This window comes from Balaenoptera borealis (assembly GCF_965194805.1).
Source record: "Balaenoptera borealis genome assembly, chromosome: 17".
Taxonomy (NCBI): Eukaryota; Metazoa; Chordata; class Mammalia; order Artiodactyla; family Balaenopteridae; genus Balaenoptera; species Balaenoptera borealis.
Window position 1 is genome coordinate 17,422,427 of NC_138876.1, and position 27,003 is coordinate 17,449,429.

General features: G+C 40.6%; 1 protein-coding gene across 1 annotated transcript; it reads left to right on the plus strand.

Moving 5' to 3' along the window:
- Positions 1 to 545: 545 nt before the first annotated feature.
- HAS2 (hyaluronan synthase 2) lies at positions 546 to 26,802 on the plus strand. The gene is made up of 4 exons (XM_082364343.1): positions 546 to 1,178; positions 13,524 to 14,150; positions 23,224 to 23,325; positions 25,275 to 26,802. The coding sequence occupies exons 2-4, from the start codon at positions 13,524 to 13,526 to the stop codon at positions 26,202 to 26,204; spliced, it is 1,659 nt and encodes a 552-aa protein (XP_082220469.1). The 5' UTR covers positions 546 to 1,178; the 3' UTR covers positions 26,205 to 26,802.
- The last annotated feature ends 201 nt before the right edge of the window (positions 26,803 to 27,003 follow it).

Here is a 27,003-nt window from a genome sequence, read left to right on the forward strand (position 1 = left end):
AGGCGGAACTTCCATGTAAAAGGGACTTTGGACACTTGACATCAGCTCAGAAAGTTTTGAGCTGGCGGGAAGAAAGGGTTAACAAGTGGCAGAGCAGTCACTGATCTTTTAGAGTTTCAGCCGGCTTTCGGAGGCTCCAGGTGTATACACACACACACACACGCACACACACCTTCCAGCTCTCTCTCCCCAGGGCAGTTACTTAGCCTAAGGGCACCATTTGGTCTTAAAGCAAATTACTTAAACAGAACTGGCAGTGCATCGCGAAGTGGGAATCCTTGTAGCTCAGAGGAGTCAGTCTACACAGCGTGGCCTCCCGGCTCCACTGCTGGAGGAAAGGAGGGAATCAGGTGGTGGCCAGCATGTGTGCACAACATTTCTCTGCACACGTTTGCAATCAAGTTAATTGAATTCATTGGCGTTTAGAACCGGTCGCTAGCTCAGAGAGAGCTTTGAATGGCCAATTTCTCTCTCCCTCTCCCCCTCCCCGCCTCCCGCCCGCCCGCGCTCCCAGTTCCCTCCCCTCCGGGTTCCCCAGTCCGCACCTCCCTTCTCCACTCCCCTCACCCCCCACTCCCTCCTCCGCCCTATTAAAACACCCACCAGCTCACTTGTTAAGACCCCCTTAAGTTGGAGGAGGCAGAAAGGCAACAACCGCGAGGAAGGAGAAGTCAAGACGTCTGGAAAGAATTACCCAGTCCTGGCTTCCAGCAGCCCATTGAACCAGGGACTTGAACCAGCCCCAGCCAAAGACTTTCTCCCGATTCTACGCTTCCTGGGTTCTGCTGAGTTTTCACCAGGCTTTTTTTTTTTTTTTTTTTTTTTTAATACGAAGAAGAGACTTTCCGATATTAGGGGAGGGGGAACTAGAGCATAAAATAAAATAAAGTTAATTTATTTTCAAAGCACAGATAACATTTTCTTTAAGACTTAGAAGATTGAAGTGCAACGGAAATATTAAAAAATACTAGTGATTTTTTTTAAAGTGGGGGAGACCTAAGCATTTAAGACTCCCCTATCCTTTTTAAATGTTGTTTTTAAATTTTTTATTTTTTTTGGCCGGTCGTCTCAAATTCATCTGATCTCCTATTACCTCAGTTTTGGAAACTGCCCGCCACCGACCCTCCGGGACCACACAGACAGGCTGAGGACAACTTTATGACCAAGAGCTGAACAAGGTACGTTACACTGGCGCGATTTGGTGAACGCTGAGGGTCCTCGAATAGGCCAGGGAGAGGGAAGACATTATCCACGTTAAGAGTTAAAAACAAATTTAAGTCAGATTTCGACAGAAAAGTTTGAGGTCTGAAAATTTCCAACAGACTGCAAATCAGGGGATATTCCAGATCACTGTCAGGCTTAGCAACATTTTCTCTGTCTTCTCCCATCCCTGCGGCGCTCGCCAGAAATCCGCTGCCTTTCTGGAACACAGGTAACCTCTTTGCCTGGGAAAGGCTGCAAGTCCCGGGATGTACTTTTCCATTCCGCATCTTCCCGAGCTGCAGAGGGGCTCACGAGTTAGGAAACAAGGATTTTCCACTGTGTATGGAAAATACATTCCGCGCAGTCTCCCCCTTCCCCCTTATTCCCATCACTTCTCTTCTTTTTTTTTCCCACACACTCTCTGTGGGAAGGAAAGCCCTGGACAGCCTGGCGCGTTTTCCAAGTGGGAAGCCTGTTTCTTACTTGGAATGCAAAGGGTTAAAGCGATCCTGGGTCCCAGCTCTGGCCCCGGAGAAGGAGGGTCCTTCGCCACCTCCTCGCAAGCTACCGGCCCCGCTCGGCCACGCCCCGTCTTCCCCTGGCCTCCCCTCCTTTGCACTCCCTGCACCCCATTAAAGTGTCGCTGTGGGTCTGTCCGGGCTCAGCCCGGCTCCAGAAGCCATACTACGGTCTGGGGTCCCCGACCCAAGCAGTGGCACTCGGAGACCCGAGCGGGAGGAGGGCGCGCATCCCTCCTCTCGGCTGCAGGGCTGCCCGCCGGGCCGCGAGAGCAGGGCGTGCGCGGGGACCGCGTGCCGCGCGCAGGCAGCTGCCGCGTCCCGGGAGCCAATTCCGACGTGGCAACGAGCACGCTGGCGCCTCTTTCCGCAGCTGCAGCGCGGGGCACGGTCGGGTGGGGATTTGGGGGTGCCGTCCCGAGCGCCCAGCCCCGGGTGGGGGGTGGGCTGTGGGAGCCGGGGTGAAGGTGGGAGGCGAGCCAGAGGCTAGGTTGGGATGGATAATCAACACCTTGGGCGGAATTCGTCACGCTGGTTCCCGCCCAGCGCGAGCGAGGGCTACAAAATGGGTCCCTGTGAACCGGAGGGCGGGTCTGAAAGGAGGGTCTGTGTGAGAGCGAGGACTGGGAGGCTAGAGGCTTTTCCTCAGGCTAAGGATACGCAGCCGAGGGGAAGTGGCTCTGAAGGGATAATTAAGTCTGGAAAGAGAGGCTGGGAGCTGAGAGGCGGTGCCTGGGGAGGAGGGTTTTCAAGACCTGGGTCCTATTACACAGCCTTAGGTGCCAGCTTCCCGCGGCCGCTCCCTCCATCCCCCAGACGCCCGCGCTAAGTACTTGGGAGTCACCAACCCCACGCGCCTCTGGGTGGAGTGAGCTGCTACAGCCCTGCTCCCACGAGGTGGGTGTAGGAGCTCTGTTGGCTCCTCCCTGCCCGGTTCCACACCCTTGGGGGCCATTGCTGCCGGGTGTCTCCCGAACAGCTGCCCAGAAAGGCTACACTACTCCAACCCACGTGGCTGGCCTGGGATTGCCTTTGACGTCACACCTAGGGGGGAGGTGTGACGCAATAGGTCGGGAAGTCCTGATTGGCGGCCGAGGGCTTCCCCAACTTGAGGCCTGAGTATATATAGACTTTCAGCTCGGCCTTAGAGTAAAGCCAAGGAAGTCGGTAGTTGAACATTGCTGGAAAAGGGAAGAGACAGATAAGAACAACTTCACTGCCCAGTGTAGATTTCAAGGCTTTTTTCTGGCAGATTTCTTATTGTAGTGAAGGCATATGATAATGTACCTTTGAAGGTTTAAAACAGGATTGTGATTTTTTGAAAAGGTCATTTTAACACAATATTGTAAAGGTCAGCACACATTCAAACATGCCAATGATGAAAGGCTAAAAATTAAAACGTGTATTTATATAGAATTGGGTAGAACAAATAGTTATGCCCATCAAACTATTTGTAGATACAATTGAAAATGTGACAGAATAGGTTTGAAAAGAACTCTTAACTTCTAAACTTTTTTTTTCCTTTCATTCCAATTTGTGCAAATTGAATCATTCATTACATTAGTTTTCACTGCATTATTCTGGAAGCTAAATAAGATTACTCAGACAGCTGAAATACTGTTTGTTTGTTTGTTTTTAATACTTATCATATCCCACCAAAGGTTTTCCTAATATTTTGGCTATTTTAACTTTTCAATAAAGTTTAACTCTTTGAAGTACAAATTTTAGTATGTATATTATGTTGTGTATGCATTAAGCAATATTGGGGCTAATAATTCAAAATTCTGAGACATTTCTGGATTAGAGCATTATAATGAGGATATCATTACTCCTGTTTTCTTTTTCTTATTTATATAACATCTGAGTTGGGTGAACAGAAAAGCTTATTGTAGAAGTGTTGACATGTAAATTACCGGAATTACTTGTATTGTACCTAGAACTGAATCCTTTCTTATCAGAGAAAGCTATGGTGTTTATAAGAATTCAAGGTCTTAAATCAGTGACTAGTATCAAATTTGAATGTCACCCTCCACAAAACAAAGATGACGTTTAGTCAGCTACCTTCCTGGAAAACAAGCATTGTGCAACAAATGAGTAACAGACTTACTAGAAAGTAAGTCATATTGAAACTAATCATTAATGCTAAGTCTGTAGAATAGTCCCACGATGTTGAATTTCATAAATATTTTTTTTGCCCATGGTTTCCTTATCAGTTAAGTTTTTTTTTGAAGAAATATTTCTTGAATTGTTAAGTTCATGCCTGTCACTGATTCATTTATTTTCTATCATTGGCACTGTGAGGAAAGGCCTTATCTATGGATTAATGGGGAAATCGCCTTTAGCAAAGCTATATTACACAGTTATATTTTTAATCTAAGAACAAGTAGCATGTTACATTATTAACTTCTTGAGTTTTATACAATGTGGGAGCTATGAGTTAATGTAATTGCAGAATAGAGCATAAACCGCACTGTCCCTTTCTGGGTTCTCTTTTTATCCATGCATACCCAAGCTGTGTTCCACTAAGAGGCTGTAAGGACAGAACCAGTGGCAGTGCTAGGCCAGCTGAATGGGGGGACAGCTCCCTGCAGGAAAATCATTTCCGTCACCCCAACTTGGTTTTAATCCTTTCCTCTGTAGCAGCAATCTGCATAGACTTAGTGTCATCCCGCTGCATATACCTTAAATTCAATAATATTTTGAATGTTATCTATAACATAATGTTAGCTATAACATGTGGAGTTTATATATATACTGCCTTACAATCTAGGAGAATGTCACTGATATATGAGTCAAAATAAATACAAGGTCAAACTCAAATATTTTTCCATTTAAATAATAAAATATTTAGAAATGAATGTCTCTTAAAAGCATAATCTGTACTGCAGTTTATTTAAAAATGAGCAAGATGTAGTGCATCTCTAAATTGAATTCATCATAGGAAAAGCATACTCAAAGAAGTTTTTTTTTTTTTTTTTTTAAGTTATTTTTGGCTGTGTTGGGTCTTTGTTGCTGCACGTGGGCTTTCTCTAGTTGCGGTGAGCGGGGGCTTCTCTTCGTTGTGGTGCGCGGGCTTCTCATTGAGGTGGCTTCTCTTGTTGCGGAGCACGGGCTCTAGGCGCGCGGGCTTCAGTAGTTGTGGCTCGCGGGCTCTAGAGCGCAGGCTCAGTAGTTGTGGTGCACGGGCTTAGTTGCTCCGCGGCATGTGGGATCTTCCCGGACCAGGGCTTGAACCCATGTCCTCTGCATTGGCAGGCGGATTCTTAATCACGGCGCCACCAGGGAAGTCCCTGAAAGAAGTTTTTAAATAACCATAGTATAAGGCAAAATGCAATCTGGCCCATAAAGAAGTAAAATAATAACTACTATTTATCACATGTCTAATACGTATCAGGCACTGAAGTAGGTACTTGACATACATTATATCTAGTATCCCTCCTGCCCACCAAAGAAAACTTTATTTAAAAAAAGAAACCTTGCCTCAGAAAGGTAAAGCAACCCACTGAAAGTCACAGTTAGTAAGGAGAGCGGATGAAATTTAATTCAGGAATTCTTGAATATAACACCGTTGAGCTGGACTATGCTGCAGCTGGGTTAGTCAAGTTTTATGGAGGTTCAAACTGAGGAGAAAACACATCGGATTGAGAGAGATCAGGAGAGATTTCATGAAGAAATTTGGCATTGTGGTACATATGGCTACATAGGGAATGACCTATAGAGACAGGGCCCATGAGCTGGTGGAGGAACACGTAGAGCTAGGATTCCGTGCCAAGTCTTTCTGTAATTTCCCCCTTTGCCACAGCGAACTTTAGTATGAAGTTTAGGACGGCAAAGTTCAGGAACCAATAGGGCAGTTGGAAGAATGGACATCTTAGCAAGTCTTTGATCAATACAGCTGGTGCAAATGAAGAGAAATCTGAAACGTAAAGTTCTGGATCCAGAGACAGCCCAGGTGACAAGGTCTTTGAAAGGTGTATTGCCTAACCCTGCAAGCTCTGGTCCAGGTCTCTGCTAGAATAAGTGCGGTGGGACTGGAAAGACAAAGGCCAGCTTCAAAGCCAGAGAGGGAGAGGAGGTCAGAAAGGGAGAAGGGGAGGGTCCTGTGCTCTAACGTGTAGACTGCTGGGAGACTTCATCTGGGTACTTCTCTTAGGATTTCTAGTTGAGGACGGTAGCAGAGGCAATACACCTGAGGGATGTATAACAATGCAAATGAGATCATGAAAGTTTTCATAGACTTTAACCCAGTGATTGCCAAACTTTGTTGCGATTAGAATTACTTAAGGAGATTTAAAAACTCCTGATGCCCTTGTAGCACCCCATGCCAATTAACTCAGAATGTTTCAGGAGCCACACATCAGTAATATTTACAGATTCCCTGGTGATTTGGTTGTACATCAACATTTGGGAACCACTGCTTTTTAATCTTTTGCTCACCATACGTTCTAATCCACTGTTAGCAGGCAAATGGCCACAAGCAGAGTATGTCTTGTTACAAAGAAGTACATTTCCATATGCCTTGCTAGTGTCACCTGCCTAAGTAAATATTCCTAATTCTAATCATTCTACATGACTTGAGGCCTATTTCCCCCTCCTCCCACACGACACCAGTTTAAGAGTAAAGAAAACCTGTGTTCTAAAACCATTTCTGCTCTTTATTTATATTAGATGTGATCTTGAGCCGTGCATTCACTAACCAAACATCTTAAAAAATATCTCCTGTCGTCCTTTGTGCTTTTGTCTGTTTAAATATTGGCTACAAGTAAAAGGACATTGATCTTGTCTTTTTTAGATTGTGTGTGTCAGTCCCTGAGATCAATCTATTCCCTCAGTAAAGCTTACTCTAAATGTGCCTTTTATTCCTTTGTAGTGCGATACTAGGCAACAACGAGATACCTCGCAGAAATAGGAAGTGCAAGTGTTGCAATAGAAAGTGCACTTGTGCAAGAGTAACTGTTCCTTTATGTTAAGACATTGTGGGAAGCAACCGCATAGCACAGGGAGATCAGCTCGGTGCTTTGTGACCACCTAGAGGGGTGGGATAGGGAGGGTGGGAGGGAGGGAGATGCAAGAGGGAAGATATATGGGAACATATGTATATGTATAACTGATTCACTTTGTTATAAAGCAGAAACTAACACACCATTGTAATGCAATTATACTCCAATAAAGATGTTAAAAAAAAAAAGACATTGAAGCCATTAATATCCCATTAAAGCTGCAATAAATATATGTATTCCTTACCTGGTTACAGTAAGCCTGCAAAAGTTATCATTCCCATTTTGCAGATGCGGAAATGAGGCTCAGAGAGTAGATGCCAATATCAATTTGCTCTTTGTATCCCTCCTTGTTCAGGTGACTATGAGGAGACTGCCCACAGTGCAGCCTCCATCCATCCTTCTTCTAGACACTCAGCCCTGGTTAAAATCGTTAAAATGAACAAAGTGAATTATACCCCAAAATATTTGATGTTCAGAGATATTAATTGTCCAAGGACACATGGCTCACTCATAGACCCCTCAAGTGGTTTGTCTAAAATCGGACAGCTAATATGAGGTGGAGCTTGGGCTTGAATCCTTTTCTTCCCTGTCCTGCTCCTCTTTCCATTATGCCAGAGTTATCCCTTGTTAACTAACAAACAACAGCTTAAAGGGAAGGAGAGTCAGGCTGATTAGATAGTTACTGCCAGGGTATTAACCCGCAGAGAGCTGACATCACTGAGCTCTGTTGATGATTTCTTTTGAGGTATTTAAATGAGCTCCATCTTTTAGTCTCATAATTAGGTGAAGTCAATATGACTAGTTCCATTTTATAGATGAAGAAACTGAAGATGACAAGTATTACGTAGCTTGTTTGAGGTTACCCAGTCTTTAAAAGAAACCATTATAAGATAGTCAGGAGTCTATTCCAACTCAGTCTGGTTCCAGAGGCCAATATATGTGGGTGTGTACACCCAAACACACACATAAACACACACACTCACAAGTCATTAGCACTAAACACAAAGAAGAGTGTAGATTAATGGACAATAAATATTGTAAGACAACTAGAGTTTAAACGGAAAAAAAGATGATCTCATTATCCCTCATGCTCCAAACTTGACCCCTGAACTCATAAGATTGCTCAGACTACAACTTATAATTTCAGGAAATGCTGTTAGGGAGCATTTGCCTTTTTAAAGTTTGTTATCCAAAGGTCTTGTAGAGCCTGTCTGGTACCCCCTACAATCATGACCTTTAAATAGCTGGGCAAGAAATCATAGAACTGGTTTTAAAAGGAAGAAAAAAGCTGCTGGATGAAGGATACCCTTAAGGGCTCAGCATATTCATTACCCCTGCAGCGAAGACAGAGGAGGGCCCTGTGCTCTGTCAGCCTGCATTGGCAACGTGAGTCCACATGATTTATTCGCTTATTTAAAATGTGTTTATTGAGTACCTACTATGTGCCACACCTTGTTTTATGATACAGGAATACACAGTTAATTGAGATACGCAAATCCCTATGGCCAAAGAGTGTTCTTAGTGTAACTTAGAAAATCAAACAGGGTCAGGGGAGAGAGTGACAGGGAGTGAAGAGAGGGCAGGGTGGAGGAGTCTATTTTTTAATGTTTCCTTTTATTAACAAAAATTTTTTTGGAGTACAGTTGATTTACTGGAGGAGGTACTTTGGAAGGAGTGGGAAGCTAGGGCCTCTCAGAAGAGCTATCACTTGGCCTAATGTCTGCAGCCTTTCCTAGATGCTGACTTGACTCATCTGAATTCACTTTAGCTTCTCCCTGATCCAAAACGGAAGGCCCCCTTAATGAAAGCTGAGGGAACTCAGTTCTCACCACTGCACTAGGGCAGTGAGAGCAGCTGGTATTCTCTCTCATCTGCCATTTGCTGTCTGGTTAATACAAGGAAGGTCAAGGGCGAGGGAAAGGCTCTGATGCCCAATGACCTATAGAGTCCCACTTGGGGTACACGAGCAAACAGCGAGACTTATATCTGCTCTGCAGGCGGAACCAGTGGAAACCGAAACGCCTCTCTTACGGTTAAACAGGATTTTGACTGTTGGCATTAAGAGCAGCGTCGCTGCCGTGTAGGTGGAACCACCAGCCAGCTCCCTTTCGGACAACATCATTCCAGGTCCCTTTTGACTGTACACACATAGGAAGGTATAGGAGCCCAGAAATCTTCCCTGAGTATTGGCTGGTGTTGTATCTGTACCTGAGTACATGATATCCATTTTTCCATTACAGCAGGAAAACAGTTTTCAACGTTCTTTTCTAATCTTTCCTTACACAACATGTTTATTAATGAGAAACAAAAGGACGTGGCCTATTTTGTCATGAAGGTTCAAATCTGTTCAGCCAATATTTACTGAGAATAGTCTAGTCACCTGGCATTATGCCACCGTGTGAACCCTCTTCCTAGTTGTGTGATGTGGGGTAAGTTACCTAAATACTCAGTCTTGGTTGCCCCGTCATATGCATATGTGATTTGTAACATGAGATTAACAGTATATTTACCACCTAAAGTTATTAAAGTTAAATAGGATTTTGCTATTCAAGTAAACAAAACTTGCTTAAATGCCTGTTGCCTAGCAAATGATGAAAAAAAGTTAGCTGACATAATAATGATGCCAATGATGATATTTAGGAGTAAAGTCACATCTATCATTCAGCGAATATTTCCTGAATACCAACCATAACCCAGGCAATGTTCTATGTCCTTGGAGCACATTAGTGAAAAAATATATATATAAAATCTGTTGATTTTGTGGCGTTTACATTAAGGTGCACCAAGCTATTCTTTAACACTTGGTTTGGCCTAGAATTCTGTGAAGACTAGTCCTTGGTGAATAATTGGTATCAAGTCCAAGAGCAACTTAGAAATCAATTAATAGACTAAAGTCTAATCCTGGGCAAAAAAAATCCAAGTTTTATATTTTCACTCTTTATGGGAGGTAGATTTCTAAGTCTTCTATCAGCAAATGATCTAGGGTGAAACTAACCATATTTTCCAATTTAGCAATAAACCATATGTCTGAGAAGGAGAGTTTGCTTATGAAACAGAGTATTTGAATTGGGGATTGTCTCAGAAAGTCTCACACATATGGCGCCCATATCTCTGAAATTATAAAGAAACATCCTGTGCGTCAGTCCCTGAGATCAATGTATTCCCTCAATGTAGCTGGCTCTTTAACCCTTTGGCCTGTACTGAGATGCTTCATGTGTCTTGCTAGGCAACAACGCGATACCTTGCAGAAATAGAAAGGTTCTATTGCTGCAGTTTACTAGCAACTTTTCCCAGGCTGAAAAAGGACATTCTGTAGACTCCTATGATGTAAGAGGGTGTTCCCACTTCAGCAGTGGCCAGCAGATGCTATGCGAACACTCTCTGTGTCCACACGTGCTGATAAAAGCAAGGAAAATGTGAATAATGGAAAAGAATAGCAGGCGGTTCTTTTGCTGGCTATGCTGATTTGAAACACAAGCAGAACACACTTTTAAGCTTCGCCCAGGCAGAGAGTTTTAGTCGCCTTGAAATTTTTCACTCTTGTGAGAATGACTCATGTCTTGGAAAAGACAAGTTCCTAGTCTGGTGCTCCCAGCACTTTTAGGCATTGGTTAATGTACACTTTGGGAGTTTTCAGCATCCAGTCAGCAGTTTTAATTAACAAGGGATGCTGTGCTCTCTTGCCTTGCACTGAAAACTCAGCATTTCACCGTTGCCCAGCAGTTTGAACTTCCCATTTTTGTCGTGATTACCTTTATCAGGGTATTTGTTGCATTCTATGAAATCCTATATAAGTACTAAAAGTGGAACGCACATTTGGTTTTTGTTTTGCTTTGTTTTTTTAGCTTCCCTGTTAGCTGATACTTTGTATTGTGTTTCTGATTTTTTTAAAAACAGTTTCACAAACACTTTGATTTTGCTCCTCACTGTAGCCCTGTGAATGTTGTTGACAAGTACCATCGTCTCCGTTTCACAAAGAAAAATAATGTCCACAAGCTCAAACCCTGGTCTCCAGCCTGCTTTGCATTACTTAGATTGTAATGAGTTTGGGAAACTAAACCCAAAATAAGTAATGGGCACACAAACAAACGCAAACTCAAAAATTATTTCTTGTTAACATAAGAGTCCAAGGCAGGTATTCCTGATTGGTGGCATTGGTGGCTGGCTTCCTTCCATGTGGCAGTTCAAGGACCAAGCTCCCTCTATCTTTGGGCTCTGCAATCCCTTAGGACCTGTTGATATGTACATCAAGACTGTGGAGGGAAAAGAGAAATTGCAGGAGGCCCATTCTCCCCCTTAAAAGTCCTATTGGAAGTGGCACATCTCAGATTAACAAAAGCTGGAACGCCATGGCCGCATCAAGCAGTCTGCTCAGAAGGAGTGGAAACACAATTGGTGAGCGGTCACAGTAAGCTACCCTAAAGTGTAATGCGTATCCACTCAGGACCACCTCAATGATGACCACAGGGACTACAATGTAAATAATGTCACTTGGAGCTGAGTGATGTGATGGCCACACAACTAGTAAACCAAGATGTTAATAGGTTTTATGTCAACATTCAATTTTAAGTCTTAATGTGGAATAGGAAAATATAAATAGCATACCCAATAAGAGATTTTGCAGAGGTAATTGCTTAGCCCAAAGTAACTTTGAAAATAAATTTACTTAGCTTTCAAAAACTAGTTGAATTAAGGGAAAAGATTAAGTTGGAGTTACCTGCAAATTTAGAGATGTCTTTTGTTATGCTCATGAGGTGACTTTTGGAATGCACCTTGTTGAGGCTGGTTGCCAGTAGAGCCAAACATGTGATTAGAGGGTTGGAACTTCCATTTCCCTGCCCAGACCATTGAGGAGGGAAGACAGGCTGGAGATTGAGTTCAGTTGCCAATGGTCAATGATATAATCAATCATGCCTATGTAATGGAGCCTCTAAAAACCCCAAAGGAGAGGGTTCAGAGAGCTTATGGATCGATGAACATGTGGAGATTTGGGGAGAGTGGTGCATGGAACTCCACGCCCTTTCCCCATACCTTGCCCTGTGCATCTCTTCCGTCTGGCTGTTCCTGAGTTACATCCTTTTATAATAAACCAGTAATCTAATGAGTAAACAGATTCCCTGGTTCTGTGAGTTCCTTCTAGCAAATTAATTGAACACAGGAGGGGATCTTGTGAACCTCTGATTTTTACCCAGTTTATCGTAATTACAGGTAACAACCTGGGCTTGCACCTGGCATCTGAAGTGTGGGTGTTTGTGGGGGGCAGTCTTGTAGGACTGAACTCTTAACCTGTGGAATCTGATTCTGTCAGGCATATGATATCAACATTGATTTAATTGTCAGGCACCCAGCAGGTGTCCAAGGAATTGTTTGTGACATGTGTAGGAAACCCCCTCTCCTCCACATATTGGAACTGGGTCTAGGAAACCAAAAAGAAACAAATTTTAAAGGTCTACCAAGCACCTCTTCTATGCTCATAATTGGAGATGCTTTGAGAAATACGAAATAGATGATCCTCCTCTACTCTAGTTCAAAATATTTCAGGAGATTCACAAACGGTAGGGAGGTGTACAAAATTGTATATTATTAAGAACTGGAATGTGTTTTTAGGTCTAATGTGTTAAAGCTCTTAAGACAAAAGAAAATTTACCTGTTGAAATTAAGCATGATGCTATTTCTTCTCTAATTGTATGATTTATTTCTGCAAACATTTATTGTGTTCTTACTATATTCCAGTAAAGTTCCTCGTCACCAGGTTCGAACCAGCTGGTATTAATGGTGGATGAGGGAGACAGCCATTTGAACAAAGGAATGTAATACAGAATTTCAGGGGCTTTGATAAATGTCTGTGTAGGATATCTGTGCATAAAGAAATTTTAATGGCAACAGAGACTTGGGAAATAATTGAGTCTAAATGCCCTCATTTAACAGATTTTTAAAGACTAAGGCCCAGAGAGGAAAAGCAACTGGCTGGAAGTCACACAGCTAGTTGATGGAAGACCTAGAAGGATAGAATCCACGTATCCTTACGTTCAACCTTGGCTAGCTGCATGGGAAAGGTGTGAGCTGAGGGATTTGCACTGGAGATGAGATAAAACTACACATTAGAGGGACTTCCCTGCTGGCGCAGTGGTTAAGAATCCGCCTGCCAGTGCAGGGCACACGGGTTCGAGCCCTAGTCCGGGAAGATCCCACATGCCGCGGAGCAGCTAAGCCCGTGCGCCACAACTATTGAGCCGGCACTCTAGAGCCCGCGAGCCACAACTAGAGAAAGCCCATGCGCAGCAACGAAGACCCAACACAGCCAAAAATACATAAATAAAATAAATAAATTTATTGAAAACAAAAAACTACACATAAGAAATTTAGCAAAACCTGTAGATTTTTCACTGGTCAGTATTGGAGTGAGGGAACACGATGGCGCAAGAAGAAAGAGTGCCTTGCTCACTAAAATATTTAGATTTTATGCTTAGCTGTGACCACATACATAGAGTGCATCCTTAGACAAATGATCTAACGTACTAAAAATAATGCATATGTGCATTACGGTTTTCAATGGTACACTGCATCATCATCTCATTTGATGTTTGAAAGAGTCCTCTGAGGTATGCAGAAAGGGCATCCTTATCCCTGTTTTGCAGATGAGCAAACTGAGATGCAGAAAGTCATACAACTAGTTAAGTGAGAAACTCAAGGTTAGAACACCTGGAAGGCTTCCAGTCCAATGCGCTCCCTGTGATACCATGTATATAACAAGCCTGGGACAAGAGTGGCTAACCAAGTATATCATGTGATTATTTTACAGATGCATTGTGAGAGGTTTCTATGTATCCTGAGAATAATTGGAACCACACTTTTTGGAGTTTCTCTACTCCTTGGAATCACAGCTGCTTATATTGTTGGCTACCAATTTATCCAAACAGATAATTACTATTTCTCTTTTGGACTATATGGTGCCTTTTTAGCATCACACCTCATCATCCAAAGCCTGTTTGCCTTTTTGGAGCACCGAAAAATGAAAAAATCTCTAGAAACCCCCATTAAGTTGAACAAAACTGTTGCTCTTTGCATTGCTGCGTATCAAGAAGACCCAGACTACTTACGGAAATGTTTGCAATCTGTGAAAAGGCTAACCTACCCTGGAATTAAAGTTGTCATGGTCATAGATGGAAACTCAGAAGATGACCTTTACATGATGGACATCTTCAGCGAAGTCATGGGCAGGGATAAATCAGCCACTTATATCTGGAAGAACAACTTTCACGTGAAGGGTCCTGGTGAGACGGATGAGTCACATAAAGAAAGCTCACAACATGTCACTCAGTTGGTCTTGTCCAACAAGAGTATTTGCATCATGCAAAAATGGGGTGGAAAAAGAGAAGTCATGTACACGGCTTTCAGAGCACTGGGACGAAGTGTGGATTATGTACAGGTAGGTTTCCACATCTGCCAGGACAAACACATTTAAATAAAGCATCCTTTGTATCTCTCCAGTCATATGCTATAGTCCATCCTTGTCCCTTCTGGACACAGTGCTTCTTTCAGTTCATCTGAAAACAGCATGACTGTTGAAAGCACATTCTGAAAGAGAGAGAAAAAAAATCTTGTAAAACGGTTAAAACTATCTATGAAAATGCTTAACTTGTGCAGTGTTATTGGTTGGAAATCAAGATTATTTTGAACATGAGACCCTTCCTTCCTTCTTTTCCCCTCCCTTACCTTCTCTGCCCCCTTGGTTCTGCCAAATCAATTCCAACGTCATTTTCCACACTCTTAAAATCTCCAGCGTTGTAAGAAAATAGTGTCTGCTCCAGCAGAAGGAGCTTGAGAAAGTCTGCAGGGCCAAGGGAAAGCTATAAAATATTTTTCACAGAGACTAGGCAAAATGGGGGCGATGAAAACAATTTTGATTTAAAAGTGTAGGAATTCAAAACTGAAACACATAGAAAAAGAAAAGAAAAAGGGAAAAGGAAAACAAAAACAAAAAAGCAACCTTCCCAGAACAAAATCTAAGTCATGTTTATTTCACTCCCCAAACAGCATTACCTCACTCCCTGCAACTTGACCTTTGAAAGCCTTTGTGATGGTGTTTGCTTGCATGAAAATTAGATAGGCTGTGTCTCTCATTAGTTCCCTGACTGCTAATTGCATGGTTTCTCCTCTTCTAGTTCTAACTGAAAGTTTCTTCTTTAGAACATTAATAGGGTTCCTGTGAGTTTTCTAGTTGTACTTTTGTGCAGATATTTTAGTTAGATTTTATTCATGATGATATCGAGAAAGGAGAACTGTCTCTGGCTTCAAATATGCATCCGGACACTTTTCCTCTTTTCTTAAATGTGAAATCCTTGTTTTTGGAAGACCCATCATATGTTTTAGGGGATTTATCAACACAAAGTGATGCCCAGTGTGTCTCTCTGTGTAATGGGATGGCAGTGGCCACTGGCTTCAATGTCAATTGACTGAGGTTCTAATTAACAATTTGTAGCTGGTTGACCTTGAGCAAGACCACCTCCCAAACCTCAGTTACCTGGTTAGAAGGAACCAATCTCACAAGGGATTTGAGAAAATTATTTCAAATTATGTATCCAAAGCGGCTTAGCAAAAGTTGTTGATAATGGCATTGTTAATATTATTAAAGCGTTTGCTGTTAAAGTATTATTTCTTATATGATTATCTAGTCTTTACTTGAAAACTATAGTACATGTCAATTGCTAATTAACATGTTGTTAATTTAGCTAATATCTGAAGAATTTTGAGGTATTTCTTCAATTCATACCATCTGCATAAATCTCCCTTCTGGGGAATTGATTAGAGTTTCAACCCCAAGTGTCTCCTAATTTCTAGAACTTTCACAAATAAGGCTGTTTTAGTTAAATCAAGACATTTTTACATATTTACCTATTGCAACTTCAGGCCCAGATGAGAGGATAAACTGAAACTTTTAAAGTAAGGAATGGCTAGGGAACTTACAGAGGATTTGAAGAATGAAGCTCTGGGCCTAAAATGAGAAAACATCTGTTTTGATGTTTTGCCTTTAATTCTAGTTAACACAATTTACGTTTGTCGTTTCTAATCATGACATGATTGTGAGATTTTTCTTCTTGTTTTTTTTTTTTAACCTGCTTCTCCCAATGCCCCCTCTCCCATCATCTTGTTTGGAATTTTGTTTGTATCCTTGACAACTTGACTTGTGCCTGTCCAGGAAAAACTAATACAAAATATGAAATTTTAGAGTAGGCTTTTTGCTAGTGCCCTAATCAGGCTTGAGAACTTTCCTTCCTTCGGGCTGAAGCCTCCAGATAGACTGACCCTAGCAACAGCTGTTCACTGGGCCCCAAATCCGCTTGAGACTTCCAGATCATTCAGAGCACTCAAACAGGGGTAAAAACTCTTTTGGCATTCTGAAACTAGTAAATACTATCCCGCCATGCCTCATCTATGCCCTATAAAAACAGAAATTGCATAAAGTTCAATCTAATATAGTACTCTCATCCTTCCTTCTGACTGACCCAGGGTCCAAGACTTACAGAGCAGAGGCCACAGAAAGACAAAGAGGGAGGGGTTTGAGGATATTGGCTCCTGAGCATTACAAGTGATTGAATGTGGAGTTCAAGTTGGTTAGGGATGGAAGGAAGCAAAGTTCAGGTGCTAATACACAAGAGAGAATGGGGGCTGGGGAAGAAACTGACCATCTATCTGCTCCTACTTGCTAACCTGGCTAGAGAACACTGTTTAGCTGTGCAGAGAGATGGCCAGAATGATTGGTTTCCAGTTGCAGCTGGATCCCCAGCACTGGTCAGCACTCTTTTCACTTGATCTTGAATAGACGTCTCGCTTATTCCTCTCGTGTCTGTTATTTCAGATCCTCATCACTCTCCTAGGGCCTTACCCAAACTCCTCCCTGCTTAACTACAAACAGATGATCTTGCCTTCTACAAAAGAGAACAGCAAAAGTACAGGCTGTGAAGGCTGTCAAGATCTGACTCTCTTCTGCTTACAGTTTCAAGGGTACCCCACCTCCCCTCCTATCTCAAGGTTAACCTTTCTACCTGCACTTCTGAGCTTTCTGGGTTGGCTCCCTCTGGTCTCTTTCCGAACAAGCCTTTATCGATCACTACCTCTTATATCTCTCCCCTCTCATCTCTAGTCTTCTATAGTAATTACTCTTTCAGCCTTGTAGCCTGTCAAATAATAAATGCTGACATAGAACATGGAGGGAAGCTTTAGTTTAAGATGAAGCCAGCATGGTAGGAAATTCATCTGTGATGCTAGTGGCGGCTTCCAGAGATAGAGAAGATAGAAAAGCAGAAGAAGAAAAATAAAGTGAGAAAATCAAATACAGGGAGTGAGAAATAAGGAGGTGGATGAGGAAGATTTTCTTAATTTTGAATCAAAGTATTTTCTGGAGAAACGTTTTCAAAGTTGTAGAAAAGTGCAATGAGCAAAATTAAAATAATCTGCAGCAGAGAGGGGAGAGATAAATTAGGAATTTGGGATTAACGGATACACACTACTATATATAAAATAGATAATAAAGAGCTACTGTATAGCGTAGGGAACTATATTCAATATCTTGTAATAATCTATAATGGAAAAGAACCTGAAAAAGAATAGATCTGTATGTATGTATAACTGAATCACTTTGCTGTACACCTGAAACATTGTAAATCAACTATACTTCAATTAAAAAAAATCATCTGAAGCGAATACATGACCCATACATAGATTATCAAATTTAATACTTTCCAGCATATACTTTTCTATTTTTCCTTATTTTAAAAACAATTTTGAGATTACATCATGTTTACTTTTTTGTATTTTTTACTTAACAATATCAGAAGACTTTTAAAGTATCTTTTGATATCTAGATTAGATAATTGCTTTATTCATATCTCTTTTCACTGAACATTGATATTACCACATAAGTGGCCTCCAGTCTATATAACAAAGGAAAAAGTATCGTCCGATGTGTGTGTTAAGAATTTCCCAGGTAAAAGTTATACAATAAGTATGAACATTTTCTAAAAGGGAAGATTATAGGAAGCAATTTTATTATTACTTTAATCTGGCAGTACCATAGCTATCCAAGATTCTTTGAGCAGGAGGAAAGTAAGACTAAATCATTCATAATAGGAGAGTTGACCCTTATTATTCATGGATTCTGTATTTACAAGTTAACCTACAGACTAAAATGTATTTATTACCCGAAAATCAATAGTTGCAGTGCTTTTGTGATCATCTGCAGACATGTGCAGAATGGCAAAAAAAAAGTGAGTCATCCGACGTGCATGTTCCCAGCTGAGGTCACACAAGATTATGCTTTGCCTTTTTGTTTTACCTTTTATACTGTCAACGAGTAACTTCTTTAGCCTATTTAATATCATGTTTTTCATATTTTTGTGCTTTTGGTTGCTGATGTAGCTGTTTAAAATGGTCCCCAAGTGTAGTGTTGAAATGTTGTCTAGTGTTCGTAACACAAGAAGGCTATAATTGCCTTATGGAGAAAATAGGTTTGTTAGATGAACTTTGTTCAGGCATGAGTTACAGTGCTATTGGACATGAGTTCAATGTTAATGAATCAACAATACATATTCAATAAGGTGACACAAATAAACAAGTAAGCACAAATACAACAAGGTTAGGTATTGATCACTAGACAAAAATGCCGTGACCAGAGACTTTGAGGAACCTAACTCTATATGTCCGCTAGAAGCAATTTTTTAGTATTTGCTAACTCACTGTTCATGGGAGCTTTGTAGAACATAACTACCGTGCATAATGAGGATTGACTGTGTATAACATTTGATTGGTTCCTATTTTCTGAAAATTTCTGAAGGGTCATGTTGAGAATGTTAATGTGACTTTGTATCCTTCATTTTAGAGGATGAAATTGAGCACATTGAAATAAGAATGGGGAAATCTGAATTCTTGATTTAACTGTTTACTTGCTACGGGCCTCAACTGGTAGAAGAGATGATTTCTGAGCTCACTTTCAGCTGAAGACTCTAACTTAGGACTGTCTTAATTTCTTTCTAGCAACATACCTATGCTTTTCAAGATTGGGATCAAACAAACAAACAAAAACAACAAACAGCAACACAAAAGGGAGTATAGCATTAGAATTTTCTTTTCATTTTTTATCTACACTTTCCCTCAAAGTTGGGTTCTTGAATGTAAACCCTGATTTAAGGCAACCATTATGGGATTTCCTGATTCCTTTCTTTAGAATGAGGATTCCAACCATTTGGAATAAGGGTGTTTCCTGGCTTAAGCCTAGAGGTGACAACATTTGGTTTCTCATTTTTCCAGCTGGCTTGTTGCCTTTGCTTTACACCTACAACTATTACTCGTGTATAAACCTTCCTGAAAAAGGAAAAAGAATAACCAAATGACTCCTTTTTCACCTTAATGTCTTAAAAAGATTCTAGGTTGCCTGAAGGCAAGTGTTACTTTATAACAATTTGGGTAACATTCTAACAAGAAAGTTATATATCTTCTCAATTCCTTTTAAAAAGAGCAACAAATAAGGGCCAAATTGTTTAGGTTTCTATGATTTAGAGGCTTTTTATTGGCTAGATTTGCGGTCTTATACCATAAACAAAATTACTATGAGAGAATTATCCTCCCCATCCCTCATCTCTCTCCCCCAAAAAAGTTTCTGTATTTTTCTTTGAGGGCATTTATTTTTTCCTGGAATGGTTTCACTGATTAATTTCAAAAGGTCTTTTTAGTCCTATATCTTATGATTTTGTTTTTGCCACTCATAGTCTGCCATAAACTGCTCTCTGATCTTTTTCCCTAGTAGACAGCCCAATCTCAGGATTTTTACATTGCCTGCTCAATACTCCAACTCGTTTAACTTAAATTTGTTGGGCATTGGACAGGGCATTAGTTTTTGCTCTCTGAGCAAGTCATGGTTTATTTACAGTACAGATAAGAAGGACCCCTTCCCTCATTGGACTAGTGTTCTTAGTTTGTGCCTCTGGTTTTGATGATCACTTCTTAGTATATATGCCTTCCTTTTATTGAGCATTTACTATGAGCTAGCCGTTATACGTGCTATACATACATTATCTAGTTAATTCTCCATTACCGCAAACTTATGAGGTGGATGTGCTTATCCATATTTTTCACCTGAGAGATGGAGACTTAGAAAGGTGAGGTAAGGAGTTTAAGGTTACAAAGCTAGTCCAAGGGAATATAACTGGTCAATTGTAGCTTGGGAGGCAGATCTGTCTGATTCCAAGGGTTTGCACAGTGCTTTCTTTTCCTTTCAGTAGTGTGTTTACTCTGGCATTGTACTGTTAGGAGTTCTGGGGGCTAGCACCATCTTGTGTTTGCCAGTAAATAACTATTGGTGAATTTTAAAATTCTGGCTGACTTCTTTTCATTAGGGAGAATGTCCTGGGGGAAAGAGGGGGTAGGGGGTACTTTCCATTTACTCTGTGGTTAAGTTTTGGAAGGGAAACTGGGCAGTGGGATCATGACCAAAAGTAAATTTCAAACATGGTTGAAATAAATCATCTCCCTGGGTCCAGGTTAAGAGGAAGGGTCAAGATTAAGAAAAAAAAAAAAAAAGGTCATGAAGAACTTAGTGGTAAGACGGGAGTAAAGACACAGACCTACTAGAGAATGGACTTGAGGATATGGGGAGGGGGAAGGGTAAGCTATGACAAAGTGAGAGGGTGGCATGGACATATATACACTACCAAACGTAAAATAGATAGCTAGTGGGAAGCAGCCGCATAGCACAGGGAGATCAGCTCGGTGCTTTGTGACCACCTAGAGGGGTGGGATAGGGAGGATGGGAGGGAGGGAGATGCAAGAGGGAAGAGATATGGGAACATATGTATATGTATAACTGATTCACTTCATTATAAAGCAGAAACTAACACACCATTGTAAAGCAATTATACTCCAATAAAGATGTTAAAAAAAAAAAAGATTAACAAAGGATTGAGGTTTACAAGCAAGCAAAGGGTGAAAGCAGTAGTAACAGAAAGAGTCTTGATTTATCTTCAGCCTGTTTCCTCATTGAAGGCAGCCAGAATAATTAAGTTTTCCTCTTGCTGTGTAGCTCTCAGTGCCCTTTGAAGTGGTTCAGGGCAGGCAGAGGTGGAGAACCCACCAGTCAATCTGAAAGGAAATATGTTTAAAAAAAGGTGAAACACGGATACTCAGCATTTTAGACTTGGGTCTTAGAAGTTGAAAACCATATGGTAGAATAAATAACAATATTTCTACAGGATATTTTTATTTAAATTGTTGTGAGGTAGATTAACTTTAAGATCAGTGAGATAAACTGGAATGGACTTACAGTCTAACAGCTTATTTAACAGATTTATAGCAATTTCTATATCTAACTGCTATGGGTGTTTTGGATACATTTGAACTTGTTCATTGTGATAAGATATTCTTGACACGTAATCCATGCTCATGTTCCGTTCAGTGATTCCCTTTACTGAGTCACCTTTCATGGTAATGAGTGGGTTTACTTAGCAAGTACAAACAATGAAAGATTAGCACCCTATACTAATGGCATATATGACTTTTCTGTGAGCCTTTGTAATTTACCAAGTACTTTTACATACAGTGTGTCACTGTGGTATCATGATGATGGTAACAGTTTGTTCAAGGTCATAAAAGTAGTAAGGTACAGAACTCAAGATTTCATTGCGGCCTCTTGATTTGTTATAATAGTCAAATCTTGGCCTATTATAAGAATAGGAGATAGAGGCAATCCTAAAAACCTCTAGTAGAGTTAAACTGGGACTTAGAACATACTTTATCTCAACTTGTTCTTTTAGTTTGTTCTTTGTTTTTTTATGAAAGAGACCCACCCCCGGCCCGGCCCCCCAACCAATTCCTTTAGGCTCAGGGTTGGCATACTTGCTTGTAAAAGGCCTGATAGAAACCATTAAGCTTTGCGGGCTATATGGTCTGTGTTGCAGCTATTCAACTTTGCTGTTTTAGTGTGAAAGCAGCCATAGATAATATGAAACTGAATGCACATGACTGAATTCCAATAAAACTTTATTTATGGCCACTGAAATTTGAATTTCATATAATTTCCATGTGTCACAAAAAATTCTTTTTCGATTTTTTTTCAGCTATTTAAAAAGGTAAAAGCTATTTTTAACCCCCAGACCATATAGAAATTGGTGCAAAGGCAGACTTGTCCATAGACCTTAGTTTGCCAACTCCTGTTTTAGATTCGGAGAAAGGGGCGTCACTGTCTCTTGGCTAGAACAGTGAAGGAGGGGGAGCCATGGTCTTAAGCAATTTAGCTGATGATTCTGTGGTTAAGACTGAGGTGGCTGGTTCCTCCCAATAATGTCTTGTCTTGACATTTTCCACTCATTTTAGTCAAAATTTGGTGACTTTGCCTCATTTCCATATGTCTTAGTGAGAAATCTTACGACTGGCGATCATGTAGTTTCAACAAATTACAGTGATACATTCAGTGTGGACAGAAAGACATTTTGATTTGTTCTCCAATTGTTTCCTGTGTGCAAATCAGTCCTGTGGTTTCTCCCAGTGTGAGGTTAAGCTCCTTGTGAACTGGTGTATTTCTCCCACAGTTTCTAGCCCAGAGCTAAACAGCCAACAGTTTTGAAATTGCACACTTCTCATTAATTGGTGAGGAGACAGCTAGAAATCCTGTTTCTACTAGACTGATTTTAAGAAGGGCTAGAGTTATACCCTTTACACACAAACAAATTAATACTGTTATATCCATGAACATACATGCTTTCACAGACTGTCATAGACGGTGGTTTTCTAGTTGACATTCTATCACTAAAGAACATCCAGAAATTGAACTTCTTTAGAAAACTCTTTGATCCCACTATAACAGACCCCTCCCAGGAGATTTCTGAGAGCATTCCCTTCTGACAGTTAAACTCACCATGTGAACAATCTCTCTCAGAGAACTTCTGGCACTTTGCTGTTGGAAACTGGGAGGGGCAGGACCAATTTAAATATGCAGAACCTCAGAAGTTTGGTTCAAGTTTAGTCATTTCAGAGAGGCAGTTCCCTTGGCTTGCTTATCTCACAAGCAGGCGGAGTTACTTGAACATTAATTCTAGGTTGCCCCCTTCCTGTTGTTTTTAGTCTTATTTTAGCTTTCTGGTTTTACCTTTCCCAGCTTGAGTCAATAGAGGTGGGTGTGGCCATAAAATCTGGATGCTGAGAGGTTGAAAGGTGGATTTGAAATTATGCCTTCTTTTTCTACTACCCTAGTTACTGGCCTGCCAGGCTTATAGCCGCATACAAAACAGTGACAGACAAGGCAAGAGAGAGGCAAAACATCTATAGCTTAAATATTGAGTTTGCAGGTTCTTTGTATTGGCCATCATATAACAAACTCTCATCCCTGTGTTACTCGCTTATTGAGGCCTTGTGACAATAGGCTGAAGGCATAATACATATGCCCGCTTTTGACTACATGGAGCATATTCATCATCTTCTTTTCTTTAACTTATTTCTTACTTTCTTCTTTGCAGGTTTGTGATTCAGACACCATGCTTGACCCTGCCTCATCTGTGGAGATGGTAAAAGTTTTGGAAGAAGATCCCATGGTTGGAGGTGTCGGGGGAGATGTCCAGGTGCGTATGAGTTCACTTTTTGCATGAGTCACTTTTAGTAGCGCCCTCACTCGTTGATTCTTTGAACATACATTTATTATACGCCCAAATCTGTGCCAGCTATTGTTTCTGGTGCCAGAGACATACTAGAATGTGCCTTGGACCCACTTTATACCTCTTCTGCTGTCTAAATTGAAGTAACTTATGATTTCTTTGCTTAATCCTGGGTTATAACACAAGTATGTAGTGGCTGATAAGTTATATAAAATATAATGTAAATGTGTAATAATTTCTGCCATATCTTCTTGAGCCACAACTTAATGTTCTGGTAAAATGATGTTGGAACTCATTTAGTACAAGGGTTAAAAAATGGAGGTATGGCAGGAGATGGAATCTATGTCATATGACTATGTATTTAAAAGTTGAACAATATATGGTTGGTCAAAAATCCAAATTGGAATACAAAGGAAAAAAAAGAGAAACAGCAACTCAAATTTACACTAGAGAGAAAGTCAAAGGAACAATTAAGTGAGTTTTCCAATTATTATTTATTTCCCATTATTTGTTATCAATGGAGAAACAATAAGCGAAACAAATATTAATGAAGGTGATTTGAAATTTATGGAATGGGAAAACAAATATGTGAAAATATATGAAGATTAAAGTGAGCCCTTTGCAAAAGTGCACTAGATTTTAGCAAAAGATGTGAGAAGCACATGGAATTTTGACTTTAAATGTAGGTATTGTGTTGCTGTATAACCCATATTTATATGCATGGTAATAGTGAAGGCAAAGAAAGTACACTAGATGGACAAAGAAATACCCTGGTGATAAAAAGGAAGCATGTAAAATCCAGATGAAAACTGAACAAAATTGAGACAGAGGAGAGAATTAAGAAATATTGCCCCCCAAAACTAATAATTTTAATAGCCTTTGTGTAGAGCATTATTTCAGGATTCCAGTTTTGGGGTGAAGCCAGAGCAAACCCTTTTATCCCTGGCATTGCTAAAACTGAGGAGGAAGGAGAATAATAGAGTTGGATGAGTTGAAAAGAGAAGAGGATAGGACTTAAAAACTTTCAAATATTAGATAGTAAGAAAGTGGGAGAATAATTTTTTTTTAAGATTTTTTGATGTGGATCATGTTTTTAAAGTCTTTATTGAATTTGCTGCAATATTGCTTCTGTTTCATGTCTTTGGTTTTTTGGCCGTGAGGCATGTGGGTGGGATCCCAGCTCCCCGACCAGGGATGGACCCCACACCCCCCCGCATTGGAAGGCGAAGTCTTCAACCACTGGACTGCCAGTGGGAGAATAATTTAAGGGCTGAGAACTAAAGCCTACAAAAATCTCAATTTTATAACATAACAAGAAAAAGAAACAAAACACATAACAAAAGAGTACAGAGAGTGATGGAGTAGAAAAAAATTATTGTCAAGACGTCCTGGGCTTCCCTGGTGGTGCAGTGGTTGAGAATCTGCCTGCTAATGCAGGGGACACGGGTTCGAGCCCTGGTCTGGGAAGATCCCACATGCCACGGAGCAACTGGGCCCGTGAGCCACAACTACTGAGCCTGCGCGTCTGGAGCCTGTGCTCCACAACAAGAGAGGCCGAGACAGTGAGAGGCCCGCGCCCCTCGTTGAAGAGGGGCCCCCCGCTTGCCGCAACTAGAGAAAGCCCTCGCACAGAAACGAAGACCCAACACAGCCAAAAATAAAGAAAGAAAGAAAGAAGCTTTCATTTAAAAAAAAAAAGCAGTCCCAACACATACACCCAGCTTATCAAATTAATATAGTATATAGAATGAAAGAAAATAATGTAAAATCGTGTTAAAAAAGGAAAGAGGCTAAATAGAAAGATAAAAAAACAAACATTACTCTAGGTAGTAACCTTACAATGGTGCAGATTTTGCTGGAATTTTTATCTGGGGCTTACCTTTATTTAATTATTTTTACTTATATTTTTCTTGCAGATTTTAAACAAGTATGATTCCTGGATCTCCTTCCTCAGCAGTGTGAGATACTGGATGGCTTTTAACATAGAAAGGGCCTGTCAGTCTTATTTTGGATGTGTCCAGTGCATTAGTGGACCTCTGGGAATGTACAGAAACTCCTTATTGCATGAATTTGTGGAAGACTGGTACAATCAAGAATTTATGGGCAGCCAATGTAGTTTTGGAGATGACAGGCATCTAACGAACCGAGTGCTGAGTCTGGGTTATGCAACAAAATACACAGCTCGATCCAAGTGCCTTACTGAAACACCTATAGAATATCTCAGATGGTTAAACCAGCAGACCCGTTGGAGCAAGTCCTACTTCCGCGAGTGGCTGTACAATGCCATGTGGTTTCATAAACATCACTTGTGGATGACCTATGAAGCAGTCATCACTGGGTTCTTCCCTTTCTTTCTCATTGCCACAGTAATCCAGCTGTTCTACAGGGGTAAAATTTGGAACATCCTTCTTTTCTTGTTAACTGTCCAGTTAGTGGGTCTCATAAAATCATCCTTTGCCAGCTGCCTTAGAGGAAATATCGTCATGGTCTTCATGTCCCTCTACTCAGTGTTATACATGTCAAGTTTACTTCCCGCCAAGATGTTTGCAATTGCAACGATCAACAAAGCTGGGTGGGGCACATCTGGAAGGAAAACCATTGTTGTTAATTTCATAGGACTCATTCCAGTATCAGTTTGGTTTACAATCCTCCTGGGTGGTGTGATTTTCACCATTTATAAGGAATCTAAAAAGCCATTCTCAGAATCCAAACAGACAGTTTTAATTGTTGGAACGTTGCTGTATGCATGCTATTGGGTCATGCTTTTGACACTGTATGTGGTTCTCATCAATAAATGTGGCAGGCGGAAGAAGGGACAACAGTATGACATGGTGCTTGATGTATGATCTTACGTTTGATGTTTGCAGTTACAGATGCAGACACACACAAAACCTTAGTTCCTCTAGGGACTGTGCGGTATTGTGGCATCAGATAATGCCACCAAAGGAGACATATCACTGCTGCTGGGACTTGAACAAAGACATTTGTATGGGTTTATTTTAATTCTGCCAAAGTAAAATGATACATCAAGAAGAACTCAGATTTAACCTGATATTTCTATGAAAATGGGAAGAATTCTTTGTTTATGCACTTTTTCCTTATTGTACATCCGCCTAACAGTGTTTTGCCCTATATACCTCACTAGTCATGCTTTATGTGGGTTATCATGTAAGAAAAGGATTTTGGAAACTCAAGGAAAAGTTCTTTCAACATATACAACCTAACTTATGTACTGTGTTGATAGCTAATTTTTTTTTAGAAAGGTTTTTCTGTTTAACTCTACCAAATGAAATGCCAAAGGAAATTTACAGGCCGTTGGCTGTGCTGTATTTTTATATAATTGTACTGTGTTTTAAAATTTTGTATGCCAATTTTAAAACAAATTTTGCATATTTTATATTTTACTTCTCTGCCAAAATACACCTGTTCTTCCTTTTTTTTTTTTTAATAAAATAGGTTCTGAAAAAATTCATACTTAAAAAATTTTTACCCAAAATGTGAAGCTTGGTTGACTGATGTTGTTCATGATAGAAAGAATAAAATGCTTCTCTCTCTCTCTACCTTTAAAATTGAATAGTTTATTTCTGTGAAAAAGTATTTAAACTCTCAATATTTTAACTTTTTTTCATTTCTTTTAGAAAAGGC

Excerpts from the sequence above, each read along its gene's own strand:
- HAS2 (XM_082364343.1), top strand. The coding sequence starts at position 13,524 with ATGCATTGTGAGAGGTTTCTATGTATCCTGAGAATAATTGGAACCACA. Across the intron at positions 14,151-23,223 it reads GAAGTGTGGATTATGTACAG|GTTTGTGATTCAGACACCAT; the intron begins GTAGGTTTCCAC and ends TCTTCTTTGCAG. Across the intron at positions 23,326-25,274 it reads GTGTCGGGGGAGATGTCCAG|ATTTTAAACAAGTATGATTC; the intron begins GTGCGTATGAGT and ends TTTTTCTTGCAG.